Source organism: Puma concolor, chromosome E3 (assembly GCF_028749965.1).
Source record: "Puma concolor isolate L17-30 chromosome E3, mPumCon1.1.hap2, whole genome shotgun sequence".
Classification (NCBI taxonomy): Eukaryota; Metazoa; Chordata; class Mammalia; order Carnivora; family Felidae; genus Puma; species Puma concolor.
The window spans coordinates 36,249,632-36,270,144 of NC_141682.1; the positions used below are offsets into that span (position 1 = coordinate 36,249,632).

Consider the following 20,513-nt stretch of genomic DNA (forward strand, 5'->3'; position numbering starts at 1 on the left):
GAACAGTGAAAGGAAAACAAAACAAAACCCAGTCTTTTTTTCCAACAAAAATGACTTTTGTATCTTCCCGCTTAAGAATATTATTTGCAGTCCTAATTCTGGACTTCATTGGTGAAAAGCTAATCACAGGTTGTCATGAGAAAGATTGGGAATATGCATCGATATATAGGTGCATGTAGGTTTGTGCTTGTGCATACGTGCACCCACACACGCATGCACAAGCACATTGATCGGCTCTCCCGATAGGGTCAAGAATCCAGCATGAACACAATCCAGACGTTTGCTGAAAGACGGTGCCTCCCTTTCCAATGGTGGGTCTCACCTTAGGAGTCCTGAAAGCAGATGGGGCCCAGGAATGTGCTTTTGTTTTCCGAGAGTGCATGAGTCCATGCACACATGTGTGTATGTGTGCGTACGTGCGAGGCACAGTGAAGTGCTCCCCAGAGCTCTGTTTACATAAAAAGTGGCTGCGTCCCAGGAAATAGAAACAGCCTTCAGATGCCATCATAAATAATCAAGGTTGTCAGGGTGTTGAGTGAGACGTTGGGATTGAGAGAGTAGTCTAAACTCATTGAATCGTATTTGTGATGCTTTATTTTTATTTGTTAACGTGGAGGAGGTCTTACTGTTTAATTCAAATGCTGTTTTAAGAGAAAAAATACAGGTGGGGTGTCTGGGTGGCTCAGTCGGTTAAGCATCTGACTCTTGACTTCGGCTCGGGTCAGGATGTCGCGGTTCGTGGGTTCGAGCCCTGCGTCGGGCTCTTTGCTGACAGTGCAGAGCCTGGTTGGGGTTCTCTTTATCTTCCTCTCCACCCCTCCCCACCTTCTCAAAATAAATAAGCTTTTAAAAAATGGTAAAAAAAAAAAAAATACAGGTGGGATAAGGCTGTGACTACCGCCCAGGTGTTGTCTATGCAAAAAATAAATTAACTGTCTGTATTTATATACAAAGCATGTGCATCACATACGGGCTTCTTCTGGGCTTCTTTGCCCATGTCTGCCCACAGTCAGGTGGAGGGTGGGACATGTGTCAAGCATTTGCACCCACCGGGCAAGTCTTTAACAAACCCTTCCGCTTCTGCCATGATTTTAATTTTCTTTACACTTCACGTGAAATGTATATGCTTAGTGTCGTTTTGGAGAAGAGCCTCATTTTGGAAATTCTAATGTTAACTACTACTTTTGTTATCTATACTTACACCCCCATATTTGGACAGGGCAGGGACTCCATTATAAACCAGCATTTTAGGAGATCATTATCACCCTCCTCACCATGTGCCAGGATCAAACTAGTTCATTAATTTTTTTAAATGAATATAGCCTTCCATACTTTGTAAGGAGAGACTAGGAAGCCCAGACTCAACATCACCACTACGACCACAGCCACCATCACTGTGAGTAAAGCAGCAGAATTTTCGGAAGAGGGCACAAGCTTCAGGGTCAGATTTTCATGCGGAGCCTGGTTCTAGGAGTTGTGAGACGTGACTTTGGGCAAATCATATGATGCATCAATCCTTATCGTCTTTATTTATAAAATACTATCTTCTGGGAACTGACAGAGGGCAATGGAAGTTAGACCTGTACAGCCGTCTACATGAGGTGTTTACGGGAAATTCTTAAGATGGTGTCGTTAATAAGTCTATGGAGACCGCCTGCATTGTGGGAAGAGGAGTGGAGAACAAAAGGCAGCCTTTGGCACTTGGGGGTGAGAGTGCTCATTTCTAAAGTTGGAAGCTAGAAGTTCTCAGGGGGCCGAGAGAGACTGCCCCGCTTCGTCAGGAGGCCCCTTCTGGAATGTCGAACTTGCCACTTGCTCGCTGCATGACCTTACACCCTAAGAGCGTACAACGCTGTCACATGGATTGTCTTCTTTATTCTGCATAACAGTACTAAGAGGGAGGTGTTGTCACAATCCTGAATCATGGAAGAGGAGACAGAGACACAGAACTTTGGTTTAACTTGCCCTGGACCGCAGCTAGCAGGTGATTGAATTAGGATTCAAACCCAGAACGGCTTTCAGACCCTGCATCTTGTTTAGTCTTTGTATGTATTAGCAACTTGATAGGGATAGTAAGATAATTAAGTGAGATAGGATTAGGATATTATTAAGATACCTACGTGGGGGTAGATGACTCAACCCTGATGGTCATAGTGAGCACTCAGTACATGGAAAGTGTAGGCCTTTTTCTTATTTTTCATCCTTTTTCACCCAAGCCTGCCCAAATTCTATCAATGGCTTGAACCTATGTTTCATTTGAAATGCATAGCTTTTTGGAGGGTACCCAAGTGGCTCAGTGGGTTAAGCGTCTGACTCTTGATCTCTGCAAAGTTCATGATTGCATGTTTCTCATGGTTTGTAAATTTGAGCCCCATGTCGGGCTCTGTGTCAACAGTGCAGAACCTGCTTGGGATTCTCTCTCTCCCTCTCTCTGTCCCTCCTCTGCTCACACACACCTTTTCTCTCTAAACAAACAAAAAAATAAAAGAGAAATGAACAGTTTTTATTGTTGTTAAGTTTATTTAGTTTTGAGAGAGAGAGAGAGAGCACGTGCACAGAAAGGGCATAGAGAGAGGGAGAGAATCCCAAGCAGGCTCCTCACTGTCAGCATGGAGCCCGGTGCAGGGCTCAAACTCATGAACCGTGAGATCATAATCAGAGCCAAAGTCAGACATGTAATGGACTGAACCACCCAGGCGCCCCTGCTGTGTTGTTTTAAATCAAAGACATTAAAAAAAAAATTTTTTTTAATGTATATTTTTGAGAGAGAGAGAGAGAGAGAGAGACTGTGAGCAGGGGAGGGGCAGAGAGAGAGGGAGACACAAAATCTCAAGCAGGCTTCAGGGTCTGAGGGGTCAGCAGACAGCCCGATGCGGGGCTCGAACTCACCAACTGCGAGATCATGACCTGAGCTGAAGTCAGATGCTTAGCTGACCGAGCCACCCAGGCGCCCCCAAAGACTGACATTTCTATGCTGGGGAATAGCTCAACTTAGTTCTGTTTCTTTTTAAACGTCACTGGTTAGTTGCATGGACTTGTCTGAAAAGATGAGTGAGAAGGGAAAGCCCTGTGAGCCAGACGGCCAACCCCTGTTCCCTAGGCACCTGGGTCTGCGAGGGGCATGGGGCAACCTCCTGCTCACCAGGGCAGCACCACCCCCCTACCACTACCCGCTGTGGTTCTAAGCGGCAAGGCTGTGCGTGCAGAATTTACCGTCCGCCGAACACACACAAGCACAAAGACTCAGGACGCCAACTCGCATGTACCTTTTCAGACTAAGCTTTTATTTTTGATATTACAAACCAGTTTTTCTTTATTCACAAACCACTGTAAGTGATATAAACACTAATTTCTAAAGACAGATATACACATTTTCTGGGTTTGCAGATTGCGTGATGTGTGTGTTAAGAAGTCACTATATGCCACACATGATATTAATCTTTTTTTCCATAATTCATAATAGCAATAGTTATTTAGATAAATGAAAACATTCCAAATAAATACTGTTTAAAAAAATCCAAAATGTCTGTTTACATCTCTGACATACATTTTTAAAATGACTTATTGGCATCTTGGCAGAGTGCCTGGGCAGAAGGTTCTGTAACATCATTTGGCACTCACTGTTCTAAATGATTTCATTAAAACTACATACAGTCATGGGGGAAAGTACAGCTCATTGATGGAAATCAAAACTGCAAAATAATTTTACTTTAACCAACACAGTTAAGAATTCTATGTTTGTGATTCCAAATACAATGCAAATTCTGGATTTTGACATCCGAGGCAGTCGGGAGAAAGCTTTGCAGACTCCCGAGGCCCCCTGCTGCCTCCACCTTTGTCCCCTCTGGGGCAGGATGCCGAAGCATTTTAATAAGCAGTTTCCTTTAACCCCATCCACCAGGCACCCACTGTCCTAGCACTGCTCTCCAGGTGGGGGAATAAGAATGTCTCTGCGATGCTATAAAACACCCCCGTGGCCCCTCCCTCGCCCCCCCCCCCCCCAATCAGGCTGCCGCAAAGAACATGTTACATGCTGCTGGCTGCTTAAGCGGTTCCCCCCCTCCCCCTTCTCTCTTTTCAAGACAACGAGACTCTGTCTTAGATATCGAAGCTACAGAAACTTTGTTTTCAAATCTTGTGAAACTTTATTGATGGTTTAATATCCAACCAATCTTACTGCATGCACGTAGGATGACCGAGAGGAAGCTGGATCACAAACACTTTTTTTTTTTTTTTTACTTTTTTCTTTTTTTTTCTTTTTTTTTTTTTTTTAAGGTTTTGTTTGGTGTTGTTTGAAAGCAGAGTTGTTACAGCGGGTTGGCAGGTTCACAGCGGTGAGTTGATAACTTACTGAAGTGCGCGCCTGCACGGGGCCGGCACTGAACACGTGAAGGTTGAACTATGGCGGCCAACTACCCGGGCAGCTTGCCGCTGGTTTTTTTGTTTTTTATTTAAATACAAAAAACAGGAAGACCCGTGACAGATACCCCAACTTAGGTTAACTTTTGTAAACAGGACAACATGGAAAGAGTTCAAACAGAAGTACAGACAAACTGCAATTTTTCGGCTGTGTCACTCTGGCCCTGCTTCACAGGCGGGGGACTTTGTTCTTCCGGGATGAAGAGGGCGGGCCTATTGTTTTGTTTTTTTTTTTTTTTTTTTTTTGCTTCCTTCTGACAAGTGTCCTGGGCCTTGGAGACGGAACTAAAGATCCTGGTTTGAGATAATCGTTGGGGACCAGGAAGAGTAGGAGGGCAGGATCTCACGGACTGAAAAATTGCAGGTTGCTCACACAACACGGTCATGTTTCAAAAAGTACCAAGCTGATGAAAATACCATGATTATCTCTACTCAATGATTGCAATACTTGTAAAATGCTTCTATAAATCCGAATATGATTATCATGTAATTCCATAAAAATTATACATCTGTCTCTAACAGTTGTTTACTAGGCTAAAACTAAAGCTTCATAGACTGTTTCTAGAACTTAACAACTCCACTGCACAGATGTAAATTTTATACATTTTTTTTTTTTTAACTGGTACAAAGGATTTAAGTTTTTATTACTTTCTTTTTTTTGGAAAAAAAGAAAAAAATAGAAACAGTGCTTTTTATCACCTTTTTATTAATGTTATTTTTTCCCTCCCATAATATAAAAGTCAGCAATGATATCAATAATTTATTATACTGGAAGAAATATAAAAAGAATGCTTGTTGATGGCCTAACTAGCAGTTTTTGCCTAAATAACTAGCGGCTGGTTAAGAAGCTGAATACTGCCGGGTGGAATGGTTTAAAGGATGGGTTTGTACAGCTTCATTCAACTTGGATGCAAAAAGTGCTTTTAGAAGCACCCCCTTAATAACAGAACCTTTGGCTTGAACTCAATGAGCAACTTAGAACCGCTGATATATGATTGTTGGTGCAGTGGGTCATTTAGATTGATCAGTTACTATATATTTTTTTCCTTTTAGCCCAAATCCCAGTCCTGATCCCCTAAGACCCTCCCACCCTTCCCCGTTCATAAAATAAAATAATGCAGATGCAGTAAAAAAAAAAAAAAAAAAAAAAATGACTACTGTAGTCACTTACACTCTTCCCAAACAGCTGATAACCCCAGTAGCTTGATATTCAGCATATATAATTCATTTACATGATATAGCACTCTGGATATGGCCCTAATCCAGTTTTAATTCATAGCTAGCATCTCTCTATTTCAACCACAGAAAAACTCCTACAGCCAGCAACCAACTACGGAACCTTCAGAAATTAAAGACCCACAATATTAAAATACACAGAACAAAATATCTGAGGTATAAGATAAAAAATGTAATTTTTTCCCTCTTTTTTTTTTTTTAAATCTTTAGGGCTGCTAAAATGATGCGTTACTGCATGTATTGCAACACCCAGGCCTCGGAAAGCTTCCTTTCTCCCCACACTGGAAGGTTTTAATGGTTTTGTCATTTAGTATGGAGCAAAGCGGTTGTATCCCCCTCGGTATATACTAGCCTGCAATGAAGAAAGAACGAGACCCACATCATCAGCATGGCTCCTAGTCTTGGCATCAGTCAGGGGTGCAAAAGCATTCTGAAACAAAGCAATTTGAGGGGTGTGTTTTTTACATTTTTCCTTTTGCAACACGTGCGTCATCAAAAAAGACTAATGTGAAAAATAGACACTCAAAAACAACCAAAATGGAGGCACCCTCTACCCGTCCCAGCTCATTCTTGGCCAGTCCTGACCTCCCCCAACAGCTCCTTCTAAAGAAAGGTCCCTGCAAGACCAAATGCGCTCGGCCAGTCCTGCTAGCGAGAAGGTCTCTGACACAGGCTGGACAATGGAACAATTGGCCCCTTCTCTCTTGGTTTGTTTGTTTGATTCATTACTATGACATTCTGTCAGGAAAAGCTCAGTCTACACTCAAGAGGCTGAATATAGACGGCTGATTGGATGTAGTAATTCAACTCTCCTTTCCAACACATTCCTCAAGTGGGCTAGGTGTTGAGGCAGAGTTGCTGAATGCAAAATCAGGATGAAAATTTAAATCAACTGCTTACTTGACTTGGCTCAACAACCTGGATGGAATTTGCTCTTGAGAGGAGAGTTTACAGATGAATTGCTTGATGTAATTGAGCTTGTACAAAATAATATGTTTCCAAATCATGGCTGAATTTCTATGACCAAGCTCCAGTGACTCGTCTGGCCATGGCTTTAGATGGCTATGAGGTGGCACTTAGCTATTTACTTTTTCTAGAAGTATTGGCGATTCAAATGAATGCCTATGGGGATTTATTTTTAGGATAAGGACTGATATTCTTGACCCCAAGCAGAAAACTGCATGCCAAAAGCTTTGTAATGATTGCATACGCTCTCACGTGATGGGCACGTCTTACTGTACTCAAGAGTTTTAGTGCATAGAAGTTTGAACAAGTACAGGCAAATTCACCCCACCCTCACCTCCCATTTTTGCCCTCCCCCCCACCCCTCCCAAAACAAAAACCCAGACCCCCCCCCCCAAAAAAAAAACAAAAGACAACTCCCAAACCCAGCTGATTCCTTCTAATTCCTTATGTACTAGGCACACACACAAAGTGTGCCCCTCTCTCTATTTTCTTTCCTGGGCGACTATGACTTTAAACATGAATTGTAATAGGGGAGGAGAGGCAGTCAGATTCTCAGCTGCCTGACAGCAGAGGTCTGGAAGTGTGCAGCTTAGCTCCTCTGAAGTCTGTGCTGGGGCTGGAACCTTGGGGCTATGTGAATGAGCAGCAAGGGAGGGAAAAAAAAAAGAAAAAAAAAAGTTCTGCATTGACACTGCATTCTGTTAGTGATGGATTTAATTATCAAAATGACTAATTATTCCATTAAGGTAAGTGCTCTGCTAGGTGAGACTTGCAAAATTAGAAATATAATAACTTACATGCACTACATTGCCAAGAAATTAAGACATTTATCAAGTTTACCGGGAGGATTAATGTGGCATTTTAGCTGCTGTTAGCACAAGAGACAAATTCAATTAAGGGGAAGTGAGAGTACGTCAACCCATAGTAAGGTCCCAGCTGGGGGAAGGGAAGGGAAGCAGGAAGAAATGAGGAAGAGGAGGGACTGGTACTCACCATGGCACCAACGCTGTAGGTGGGGGCTGGAGCAAGTGTGTGGTGGTAGGGGTCGGCAGCATAAACTCGTCCGTAACTGAAAGGAAAATGCAGGTGAAGATTAATCCATTATATGCTATTACAGAGTCATGATAACAACCATAAAATACAAAAATACCAAGACAGTGCAGAGGGGCCCTACTCATTTTCAGAGAGAAGCCCGTCTGTGCCCAACACATTCTTCTGTCCATTTAACCTTGTGTGAGATAATATTCACTTTCTCTCATTGAACCATTTCTACACAGGTCAATCACAGGGCTACCGCGGAGACTGAGGCAGGCAGAGGAAACAACTTGAAGGAGTGGTTTCAAGAAGCCCAGCACCCACAGAGGACATGTTACTCTCAAGAGAGACTGTCTTTTCTCCTAATTCAGCTGCTATCGATCAGGTGAGACAAGATGGATCACAAAGGGTAAAGTGGCCTGGTCTGTGCAGTTAGGGGCCAACATCTCAGAAGAGGAAAAAACAGAGGTACTGAAGAGGAGGATCCTTGAAGGGTGTGTAGGACCTTTCCGCACCACACGAGAATTAGTCTGATTTGATTTCGATACTATCACCCCAGATCGTCTACCTCATCAATCTCTGGTCAGGTTCTAACAAGGGATACATTTCAGACAATGTTTCTTGATGATGTGATCTCATCTTTGAGTTTTTCTATACCTTTCTCCCACCCTCCTTCCTCTACTGCCATGCCTTCTAGCACAGGCTTTGGAATATAAATGAAGACGAGAAGGATGCCTACTGTGTGTCAGGAACTGAGCACAGCAACAAATCAGAAATTAAGATTCAGAGAGTTTAGGTTATTTGCTCGAAGTCATAAAGCCAAACAGAGTCAGTACTGATCCTTTAGTTTCTCAGGGCAACCTGGATGCTCGTTCCAAGGTGTCAAGAACCCCTACTTGAATGACCTTCTGAGTATCTTCCTTGAGACAGTTTGAACATTGGTCTTTTGGTAATGATCAAAGCTGAGGTGCAGGTTAAACTGGGTTAGGTTCCCTGGAAGCACAGTCTGAAATGGAGATTCTTGCGCACATGCCTTGTGGAGGAGTGCTTTCAAGAGGAGGACAGAGAGGTGAGCAGGTTGGAGCATGAGAAGAAAGACGTAAGGATGTGGTCTGGAGACCAGCTTCTACCTGATCCTGCAGAGTTGATCCTGCTTAGGGGCAAGTGCCTTGGTTTTTAATGCCCATGTAAGGTAAGCATCATCTGTGGGCCTCCTTAAGGAATGGAGGGTAACTTCTGAGTTAAAATGACTCTTGGGCAGTGGGTAGGTCTCTGAAGGAGGCAGCAACTGTGTGCTATTACCAACCAACACAGCAGCTGGAGGATGCACGTACTGGCCACTAAACGGGATATGTGCCAATTATCAACAGCTTGTGACTCTTGGACTTTGCTTTAAGGAATGAAGGAACAAGGTAGGAATAAACGTCTGTATTATCAACCTTAAGCTCACCTCTCAACTTTTAAAGTCTCATTTGCATTTACTGTTATTCCTTTCCTTTCCAATCTCTTCCCCATTTTCCTTCCAGTCATCTTTCTCACGGTAGGTGGATAAGAATGTACTGGATGGGTCTCATTTAGTTGCTCACATCATGGAGCCTGGGACAATGGGAAGAAGCTGGGGTGAAGGACCTTTAACTCTTCAAATGAGAAAAAAATTTTTTTTTGATTATACCAAATTCTCATTACAAATGTCTTACTCTTAAACACACCCTGCCTGTTTCAAAGAGCACTGAGCTCACATGAGGCTTTCTGCTTCAACACTGTGGTCTCCTCATCTTCCAAAGCAGTGACAAGAATGGGTGATTCTCTCAGGGAAAGTAACGGTCAACCCCCTCTTGCTTTTCATTTTTTGGAACACCCTTGATTGATTTGGCTCAATCAGGTGACCTTCAGTCAACAATGCTCTCTGTCTCTGGGAGGAAGAATGGAGATAAGTCCAAGACAGAAGGTGTGTTAAAACCAGAAGAAGGATGACGTTTTTGAAGAAATCGTATATTCATGGAGATCCCTCATGAAAGCTGGGCCTCTGCCCACGTAAGTAGAAGTAGATGTGAACAGGGGTCAAAGGACATGATATATGACTGACGCTGATTTTCATTTTGTGAGAAGATAGTCTGTCATTGGTCTAGAGAAAAAAGGAACTGCTAATCGGATTATTTTAATGCACTTTCACCCAGGAAAGCTGGTTGTATGAACAGGACATAAAATGCAAAGATAAACTGAAAAGCCTTGCTCTGGCAAAGCATCATTTTGATGGGATTTCTTCAAGATGAGTGTGAAAATGCCCATTTATAGAAATTAATTTTTTTGTTTTAATTTGGGGAATGGTTTTACTGTGGCAAAAATTTCCTCTTTTGGGGAGATAACGTATCCACAGTCTGAATGTTTTCAATGAGAAGAGAGCTCCCACCCTTGCCCTCCACATACTTTAATGGTAAATTCTTTTTTGACTATAACACTGGGCAGAGCTTCAACCTTTGTGGAAAACCCAAGGTAACAATTTGGCAGCATTCTCTTCCAACGCAGAAGAAAAATACAGCAGCACTGAACTATTCCTCATAAATGAGCAGGCTCCTTTTCTCCTCAGGGTGACCTCTACCTTCAGAATCCGATGGTTTTATTATGATTAATAAATTTCATTTCCACAGAGGAAAAGGGACCATGTCAGCTCAAACTGAAAGCAAGGAGGCTTCTTTTCAAATGCTAATTTCTAAACACGCCCTTGTGTGACACTACAATTTAGACACAAGGTTATTAGGGAAGACGTGGACTTGAGCACTACTCTTGCAGCAGAAATACCAGGCACGTCAGCAACCTAATGTCCTCAGAACTGGCTAAGCACAGCCCAAAGGAAAGATGGCAATTCCCAGGGATCTCAGTGGGAGTGATGAGAAAATGTCTTACAACCGCCATGTTACGACCAACCTGCACATATCCTCACCCTCCATGACACCCATCCCTGGCCAAAGTAGACAATGGTGCAATCAGGTCATGATGCGCTCTGTGTCCCCACAATGTATCCATCAGAAATTACAGATGAAATCTTCCATGTGTCCACTTTACTCCCTTCATGTTACCACCACTTTAACCTAAGTGTTTCATCAGAAGCAAATCCACAACAGCCTTAAATCTTGTCTCTGTGGTTCTACTCTTGCCTCTTCAAACCACAAGCCATTTATATCTATAGCTAACAAATCTACTTCTATCATATTCTATCCATCCATCAGCCATCTAGTTAAATATAAATCTAAACACATCACTTCCCTGTTTAAAACCCTTCAATGGTTTATAAAACCCAAATTTGCATGTGTTGCCCTGCCCCTCTTTCAATCCTGTCTTATCTTTTCCTATCCACCCCTTGCTCACTGTGCTCCAGGCACATTGGCCTCATCACTGCTCCATGAACACATGCAAATTAATTCTTTTCTTACCGTCTTGGCACTTGCCCACCCTTCATGTAACATAAGTCTATAATAATTTTGTTTACTTACCTCTCTGATTATTTACCACCCCCCCCCCCCCCCAGGAATGTCAGCCCCATGAAGGTTGCGTCAAGTCTATTTTGTTTGCCTTTTTGTCTCCAGCATGTGCCAAAGAACTGGCCACAGTGCAGGTGAACAAGGGGCCAAGCCAATGCCACTGCGTGACTAAAGGCAGCAAGAGGGAGGAGTAAACAGGAGAGAAGTATTGTGTCGGCAGCAAAGAGTCTTCCAGATAGGCTTTCTGAAGATACCAGGTCAGCTGCTCCCAAAGACATTCAAAACCCTTAAGACACTCAGAAGAAAAGTTTCTGGGGAGTCTGAAGATACAGAGTGTGTAATTTCACATCACCCCTGAGAGTTCACAAAACAGTGGCCAAGCTGCCATCAAGCTCATCACAATCCTTCAGGGAAAAGCCAAACAAACAATGAAGTAAGAGATAACAGCTTTGCTGGTGACTTCACCACAGCTTGTAGCCATGCCATCATGAACCTACTTTTTTTGACCTTAGCATCAAGTGAAAAGCAGGAAGCCACCCATGGTGCTAGGGAGAGGAGAAGGCACGAGACAAGAAAGCCCAAGGTCAAGTTCTGCCTTTGCAATGTCCTTACTCAAAGACATTCTCCCTGAGCCTCATTTTCCTGTTCATAAAATGGTATTGTTGGGTTTGAGGCCTGCCTACTTCACAGATGAAGTGCATAAAAAGAGACTAGGTACATTTTATTTTTTTTTTATTTTTTAATTTTTTTTTCATCTTTTACTTATTTTTGGGACAGAGAGAGACAGAGCATGAACGGGGGAGGGGCAGACAGAGAGGGAGACACGGAATCGGAAACAGGCTCCAGGCTCTGAGCCATCAGCCCAGAGCCCGACGCGGGGCTCGAACTCACGGACCGCGAGATCGCGACCTGGCTGAAGTCGGACGCTTAACCGACTGCGCCACCCAGGCGCCCCGAAACCAGGTACATTTTAAAGCACTCTACAGATACAAGAGATTGTGATGCAGGGGATCAGAGTCAGAGTTCACCAAGCCAGGCTCTCTCTCCTGCCCAGATCTCGGGTCTATAGAGGCAAGGGAAGGATTCTATTCTAATATGATCATGTGCAGCTCTAGCAATCAACCTACAGCTACTTTTGGAGTTAAGCGCTACCTAATTTAGGAGTTAGAGAGGTAGTTAAAACTGCTGCATTTGGGAATAAGGTTATGAGATAAACAAGTAATGCTGCCCACTGAATGGGGAACTCAAACTGTGTAGGTTGAAGTGCTTTGCCAATTCTATTGAGAGATGCAAAATATTACTTATTATTAACATCTGAATCTCATTGAAACAAGGGGGATGCTAATGAAATACAATAGAGCTGTGCTGGTACCACACCAGCATTCTAAGAGTGAAGTGATTTTCTTACAGGGACATAGGAAGGACACTAATTAATTTCACTGCCTGTATTTTACTCTCTATCTCAGTTGAGAGCCTTTATACCCCTAGGACCTTTATTCTTCCTGGAGCATCACTTCTCCATGCCTTTGGTCCCAGAGATAGCTTGGGGAAACCCTGGGGAGCAGAAAGGTGAGTGAAGAACTCCCCCAGAGATGGAGTTCACAGTTGATGGACAGCCCAATTGCAGCAAGAAGGTGTGACAGAGAAGTGTTGCAAAGTATGCTTCCAAAAGAGTATGCATTCTGACCCCTGGGGTCTCTGCATCGCCGTTAGGGACTATAGTGTCCTCCTAATTATCTATCTAAGATATAGTCTACAAGGCATTAGGGAAAATGAACCCATGCAACACAGTATGCAAAGGGAGCACTACACCATAACCCTGTAGTTGTAATAGCCTGCCCTTTGGAAAGCAATGGTGTAGCTAAGGGATGTTCCTCTGCACTTTCCCGTGGAGGGTCAACTGAGGTCTGGACCCTTGCACGGCTCACCCCAGTCTGGGCATCTGAGGCAACAGGTGAGAAGAAAGACAGAAGTTAACCTGCACAAGAAGACGGATCCCCACCTACCCCGATGTTCATCCTGCTTCATCACTCTGCTTTCTTGAGCTTTTCCAAATGAAAACCAAAGGGCTTTTTGAAGAAAGCCCTTTGGTTTTCATTGTTGCTCGTGTAATTCAATCAGTTGTTGTTTTCCTCCCATCCTGAGAGAAAGCATCTGGGATTTGTGCTTCAGATCAGGCATTCTTTGCATTTGGGAAAATGCTCTGCTCTTGGCAATTCTCAGTGGCAAAAGGAGCCACACTCGATATCAGTCAGGAAGAGGAAGAAAAAGACTGATGGAAGGCATGTGGGTTTTGGAATCCCTCAGCTCTGCTCCAGCTATGGTTCCTTCCCTGATCCAACTGCAAATCAATCCATTTTCAAAAATAGAGTCTTATGGGCATTTATGCTTTCCACCTCACCCATCCCATACTCATCACTAAAAAACATGCAGCAGAACACAGTAAGATCCCATGGTCCTACTGAAAGAGGTGAAAGACTGACAAATCCCTTAATGATTTTGGACTGCAGGATGTGATAGGTCCCCTTGGCTTGTGGGGTTTCTGTTAGCTAAGGATGCAGACAAAATTCCTCATTTCAAAAGATGAAAGAATGCAACCTAGAGTAAGGCAGTCACAGAACGCCCTTCCAATTCCTTCCTGATTTAAGGTAAATGGGCTCTCACTTTCATGCATATAAACACGTACCATGCAAGCCCTCCTTTCTCCAATCATAGAACCCCACAACTTACAGGCTGTGCAGTCTGGGCTGCCATAATGTGTACTGGTGTCAGAAGATATCTAGCTTTAGCCTAGACCATGACTTCCACATTTATAGACCATGGAGGGTGACCAAGCTTTATTCTAAAAACGTCTCAAGATACATGAGAGAGGAACTTAACCAGTCCCACAACTCAAAATATCCAGAAAATCACTTCAAATATAGCAAAACCTCCAAAAAAGGACATGAGTAGAAATGGAAGAAGTTCTCCAAGTGAACAACACAGAGTTGTCTCAATTGGACTCTGGCATTTCCAAATCCTGTTGCCGCTCACTTCCTTACCCTGGATTTGAAATGGTTACCTTCACTAATCACTTACTTAGTACAGTTTTCAGCCTCATGTTTTCTTTGCTCAGAACCAGTAAAGAAAGCATCTTATGGGCTCTCTAGCTTCTAAATGGGAAGCCACATGGTTTTCTCATCCAAACTGTGACACATCTGAACTGTGTCTACATAAGTATGCACATAAATCCAACACCTAGAACATCTGTGAGAAATAGATCATACCACCCATGGCAAATCAGATGGTGTCACCCTTTCTGTACCCTGTCCATGCAATCAGAAACCTCTTCCAATTCTGAATCCCAACAGAACAGGTCTGAGATCGTAACCATGATTCTGGATTCATCAGAGCAGAGTAGCAGCCACTACCTGGGAGTGGAGAAGACACAGTAAATCCTGCTCTTGGCCAAAGACCCAGAGCCACACTCTCTTTAATGCCAAGCTCAAGGCCATCTTTCTCTTAAAAATGCTGTTTCACTTTCCTTGTGTCCTGACAGTTGCTCTACCAAAATCACTAAGAGTTTCCCATCATGCTTGGAAATCAACATGGTGCCCCAGATAGGGCTTAACCTACTGGGGGAACCACAAAGAGTAATCTCTGAAAGTTTATCTCCTCTCTGGGCCACTTCCTCCATCTGGGAATGGAAATAATGGTCCATATCGACTGTATAAGGCAATAGTGAGTTGAGATGAGGGTTATCAGTTAGTCAGCAACCAAATGGGTGTCAGTTATTGATGCTATCAAGATGGTTAGGATTACAGCTTTTGCCTTCTGTCTATTCCAGGTGGGGTCACAACACTAAAGTCCATGGCGTACATGTGTCAAAACTACCCCTGAAGTAAGCATCCGGAGGCCCCACACCCTATGTAAGCAGATCAAGGATTCTAAGAGGTTAACTAGCACAGCAAGAACAACTAGCACGCCCACGCACACACATTATACTCTCACTTGGAGGCAAAATGGAAACATAAAGTCAGGAAGCACTGCCAACATACAGATTATCTGTCACAATATTTTAATTCCAGGTGAGTATCCCTCACTTCTAAGAGGCCAGTTCCTGGGGCACACAAACCCTTTCAATATTCATTTGAGCAAAATGAATGAAAATATAGCTCTGGAATGGTATTGGCCAATAAAAATATAATGAGCCAAAGACGAGCCATTTTAAATTTTATAGTGGCCACATTGAAAAAGTGAAAAGAAACAGGTGCAGCTCATTTTTAGATGTTAATTAAAATATCACTTCAATGTGTAATCAACTTAAAGCTTATTAATGAAATATTTTACATAATTTTTGTACTACGGTTTCCAAATCTAGTATGTATTTCATACTTACAGCTCATCTCTGTTTTGACCCACCACATTTCAAGGGCTGTAGTTATTGGCCACCATACTGCAAAACACAACTCTAGAAAAACCCATCCTATGTTTTCCTTACCATTGAGAGGGGAAAGGTTCCTGACTGATCAGTTCTATGGTTCCTGAAGTGTGATCTGAGGGCTCCTCTATTAGAATTACCTGGCAGAACTTGAAAGTGCAGATTTTCAAGCTCTTTCTCCAGACCTATAAATCAGAATCTCTGGGGCAGAGGCATGGGAAGAGAAAAGGGATTCTGCATTTGTAATAAGGGTGATTTTCATGCAGTCTAACGTTTGATAATTGCTGTTCTTTTTTTTTTTTTTTTTTTAAATTCAAATTCTGCACTGATATAGCAACTTCCTCAGTCAGGCCAATTCAGAGCTATCTGGTTATCTTTAATGTTTATAAGTAAACTGATAGAGACGTTTTATTTTTATAGGGTATTGTTGCCTGTAACAAGCTTTGAACTATGCCTAGTGCACAGCAAGCTCTCAATAAATGTTATAATTATTTTTACTAAGTTCCTGTGTTTATATGTTCCCCGAACACACTGCACTCCCCTATTATAATACACATCACATTTTATTGGAAACAGACCAATTAACTACAAATCAATTTCCTGCATGACGACTTTGCTGAATAATCAAATAACCAAAATGCAGGAAAGACAATTAGATAAAGTTTGCTGAAGGATCAATTAGGGGAATGGCCAATTTGGAAACTTCTTCTCAATATTATCTGAAGCTGTGTGTGTGTGTGCGTGCGCCTGTATGGGCATGTGCATGCACAAGTTGGGCAGGGATAGAAGGAAGGAAGGAAGGAATGATGCCACCCCATGTGCCCATGCACTTGCTTCTAGTAATTACTTAATACAGTACATAGCAGCCTGTTTACAGAGGATGGTTTTAATGGTGTTGGAAGATGACCATTTGGTCAAGGCTTTTTTGCAGACCTCCACCCTTACCTACTGTCCAGTACTGACAAAGAACTGGGAGTGTATCCCCAGGTTGGCTTTCCATGCCTCTAAGATGGTACCTGGCCCAGTGGAGGCGGCAAGAGTTGCTACCGGATGGAGACCCAGCCTCCACCTGCACCCCATAACACACAAGCATTCACACAAACTCTCTTGGGCAGGGGGCAGCTGGGAGCCAGGATCTGGCATCCAAAACAACTAGTTCCAAGTTTCTGGTAGTTTTCAGGGAATGGATTATCCTGTTAGTTGACTCTTAGACACTGATTTTCAGCAAAAGAAAGATTTGGGGAGAAGTGACCTGGAACAGACATCTCCGGGAATACACAGAATGTTCCCTGACAAGGCAGCTGCTCCCTTCACTCTGTCCCTGCACCCAGACCAATCCCCTGTACATCAGACTATTCAACACACACCTGCTGATGAAGGGGATGGCCCAAGTCAAATAAACACCGAGCAGAGCAGCCATTTATAGAACCATCAAGTTCCCTTGAGGCCCCTCAACATGTTAACAACTATGTTCTCTCACAAATACTAGCTTTTTACGAGCAATACAGGGCAGCTGAAAAACGTAGAAGAATTCCATCTGGAGGCAAAGGTCAATGTTCCAAGGTCAAAACACAAGAAACACGTGGGGGCAGTGTGGTCTAGTGGTAAGAACCTCATCATCAGAGGCATTCCATTGTGCTTTGTGACAGGTTACCAAAGTTCTCTGGGCCTGAGCATTTTTTTTTTCTTTTTTACCTCCAAAGTGAGGATGAGGGTGATTTCTACCTCACTGAGCTGGTGTAATAAATCATATGTTCATGTCTACACATGCACATACATGCACATGTAGGTATGTATCCATATAATTTATCATGCTTGCTAGCACACAGAATTTGCTCAATGAACAACAGGAAGTGATCATTACACCCTGGAGAATTCACCAAAGTCCATTTGAGGCACAGCTACTGCAGGGATTGAGGGCTCACTCATCATCAGTAGTGACAAAAAGCCTTAGCGCCTTATGGAAATACCTGGCTCACCCTCGGAACAAGAGGAAGAGGGTGGACATTTAACACAGACAATCTCATCGGCTTTTCATCTGCTGCCCTCTGCTACTTGTTCTCCTGTCAAAATGCAGCCCGAAGACTATCACTTTGGCTCTTCCTTCACCACGGTCCTAACCTAAGCCACTGTCACCCCTCCCTGGACTGCTGCAAAACACTCCCTACAGGCACCCTCTCTCCTCTTGCCATCCTGTAATCTGTTCCCCACAATGCAGTCTAACTCACCATTTAAACATTAAGGCGGATCACAGGTGACCCTTCAGTGCCTTCCTACCGCACTTAAATCTTGAACGGTTTCGTCTGATTCTCCTGAGCCCTGTTTGTCTTCCTGATTTTATCTCCAAAGCTGTTACTTGTCCTTATACTGCACATCTTGCTGGGCCTGGCCACCTCTGGCATGTCTCACCCACATGGCCCTGATACATGCTGCCCATTCAGCCTGAAATGCTTACCGTTCCACAGTTACGTTCCTGGCTGCACCCTCACTAGATTCAGGTCCCCGTTCAAATGTCACCCTCTCAGATCTTCTGTGATCACTGAACCTAAGGTAGCATTTCCTCCTATTTTCGGTCCACCCCTCTGCTCTTTGATTCATTAGAGCTGTTGTAGAACTTAACTTACATGCAAGAATATTCCATGCCTATCCATCTACATGTTGGGGGTGTGGTCTCCACTAGAAAGGGGGCAAGGAGGCTCTTTGAAGGAAGGGCTCCTCTTGGCTTATTTAATGCTATGTCCCGAGGGCTCATAACAGTTGCTGATCCACAATGATGACTCAATACATATTAATTAAGTGAAATGAATTTTCAGCTGCTCGGCCAAAATAAGTAACTTGCTTTTCGACCTCCATTCTTGGGCAAGACCCATATTCTACTTCTACTACAATCACTAGCTGGTCCTGGGAAAGTTCTGATGAATCAGAGCGGCCACTTCCAGCCTTGAGTCTAATCAGGGAAAACCATCTTGTCCCTTTTGCAGTCTCTTACAGGATCTGACTCATGAAAGGGTCTCATTGCTATAGAATGAGAAGCTGAGTGTCCAAGGTGGGGAGGCACTGTATGCTGAGGGTTCAGCGCTGTTGTCAAAAGGCCAGTGGCCAGTGTCACCCATATGGGTACTTATCTTTCAGGAGCAACCAAACCAAAACAACGAACACCATTGCTGGAGACACTGAGTAAGAAAATAAATGTAAATACAGTCTCACAAACCACACATGCTAATGAGAAACGTTTCTTCTACGTGGCTAGCCAAAGCAGAACCAACATTTTGGCATCCTCTCCAAATGACCCAAGTAACAAACCGTCACGTTTCCTTTGGAAACAGGAAGAAACAACCCTTCAGTGCTGCCAGTACCGTCTGGCAATTTTCACCTCACCATCTCTACCCCGAGCCAGAGACAAACCCGGTCAGCTCTGCCCCGAGAGGCAGCTGTGCAAGAATAACACATCTTTATAAGAATTTCAGTTATAAAATCCACCAGGCCCTCAGAACTGAGGTTTTAAGCATCTTGTTGATTTCTTTCTTCATCTAAAAGGAGAGAAATTGGCTTGTGTCAAACGCTGAAATCCAGTAGATACCGGGATTCAAGAGACCTGCACTTTGGAGTGTTCTGCATGTGGGGATGGTTTTGTTGATTAGAATGGGGATGCCCTGGGGTTTCCCAGCATGGGGGAGGGGGCACATGAGGAGCTCCCCTCGGGGTCTTCATTGAAACCATGAGTACACAACCTTTGTAACCGACCGGTTCTATTTTTCCATATTCACTTTATGAGAAGGGAGGACTGGCTAGGAGATAATCTGACATTTGATTGATACGGGTGTCTCCTTTTTCATGCTTGGTTCAGAATTCAGACTTCAAATGGGACCTTATGAAGCATGCAACATCTTATTAATACGGCCATCAAAGCAACAGGGATATCTCTCTCAATTTGAAATCTGATCAATAGCAATTCATTAAGAATTTACTGAAGAGCCATCCTAAATCAGATAAGGTAAGGTGAACACACTCGGTCTACCCAGGCAAACTTTCATTATCTGCCGCCTCTTTCAGCAATAGTGTATGTGGACCACTTGCTTACAAGGCAGGGTTTGTTAAGGCACGGGACGAAATCGATATCTACCTCTGAGGCTGTAACTTTGCGGTGTGTGATCTGTGATGTCAAAATATAACCTGAGACACACCGGAACATGCATGCATTTTAACAGGATACGTAGAGGCTGTGGAAGACAGCCTCTCCACACGTGACATCTGTTAGCAGTTTAAACCAACATCCCTTCCCCACCCCCAGTCGGTTACCCCTCCGGACGCATGCTCCCTTTGCAAGGTTTTGAAAATGTGAAATGTCTCTTGCATCCCAGGAACATTCCCCACCACGTCCAGCTACACAAGTATCCCACCCCCCCTTCTACTATTAAGTATTAGTGATGCGTTAGGGATGTCACCACCGCTCGCGGGGGGAAACAGATGTTGGAGGGTAGGGGTCGAGGAAGGAAAATAGAAGAGCCTTTATCCAAGGGGTTTGATAGAAATGGAGTAAGCTGTCACTTTAAAATATGAACATGCATACCTCATGAACTCCCAGGTTAAGACTTTCCGCCATTAAAAATATTGACACGGACCCTTATCAATGAAAGAAGCCTTGCCTTTTAGGACAGACGGGGCTAGGGACATGCTCCTAGCAATCTGCCCTTCCAGTAATTTAGTTTCTTCTCACCAAAGACTGTAAGTAGGGAGGGAAGTGTTAGCAAGCAAGCTTGCATTTACTGCTCCATCGATAAAATGTGATTGGAACAGATGAATGTCTATTTGCAAGGCTCTGTTTAATATAGGCTTTGAAGGTCACGTCATACTCAACTACATGCTAATAAGCTGTACAGTCCTCCCTTGTTGGCTAGAAGCCACATATTGGGAAGATCTCCTAGTAATTGTTTTGGTCGTAGTTTAGGCTTAAAAGC

The 20,513-nt window shown here is 43.4% G+C and overlaps 1 protein-coding gene across 37 annotated transcripts in view; it reads right to left on the reverse strand.

Annotated features, from left to right (window-relative positions):
- Positions 1-3,263: 3,263 nt before the first annotated feature.
- The window catches only part of RBFOX1 (RNA binding fox-1 homolog 1), a 2,073,113-nt gene continuing 2,055,863 nt past the window's right edge, over positions 3,264-20,513 (reverse strand). For 13 of the 37 annotated variants that reach the window (XM_086691386.1, XM_086691383.1, XM_086691381.1 and 10 more), the window contains 2 exons: positions 7,615-7,690; positions 3,264-6,085 (listed from right to left, as the gene is read on the reverse strand). In XM_086691386.1, coding sequence (XP_086547512.1) covers positions 5,963-6,085; positions 7,615-7,690 — 199 coding nt within the window. In that variant the 3' untranslated portion in view covers positions 3,264-5,962. Of the gene's footprint in view, positions 6,086-7,025; positions 7,252-7,614; positions 7,691-20,513 lie in introns of those variants that run through there. The other 24 variants (XM_086691373.1, XM_086691371.1, XM_086691368.1 and 21 more) reach the window with 11 other exon arrangements.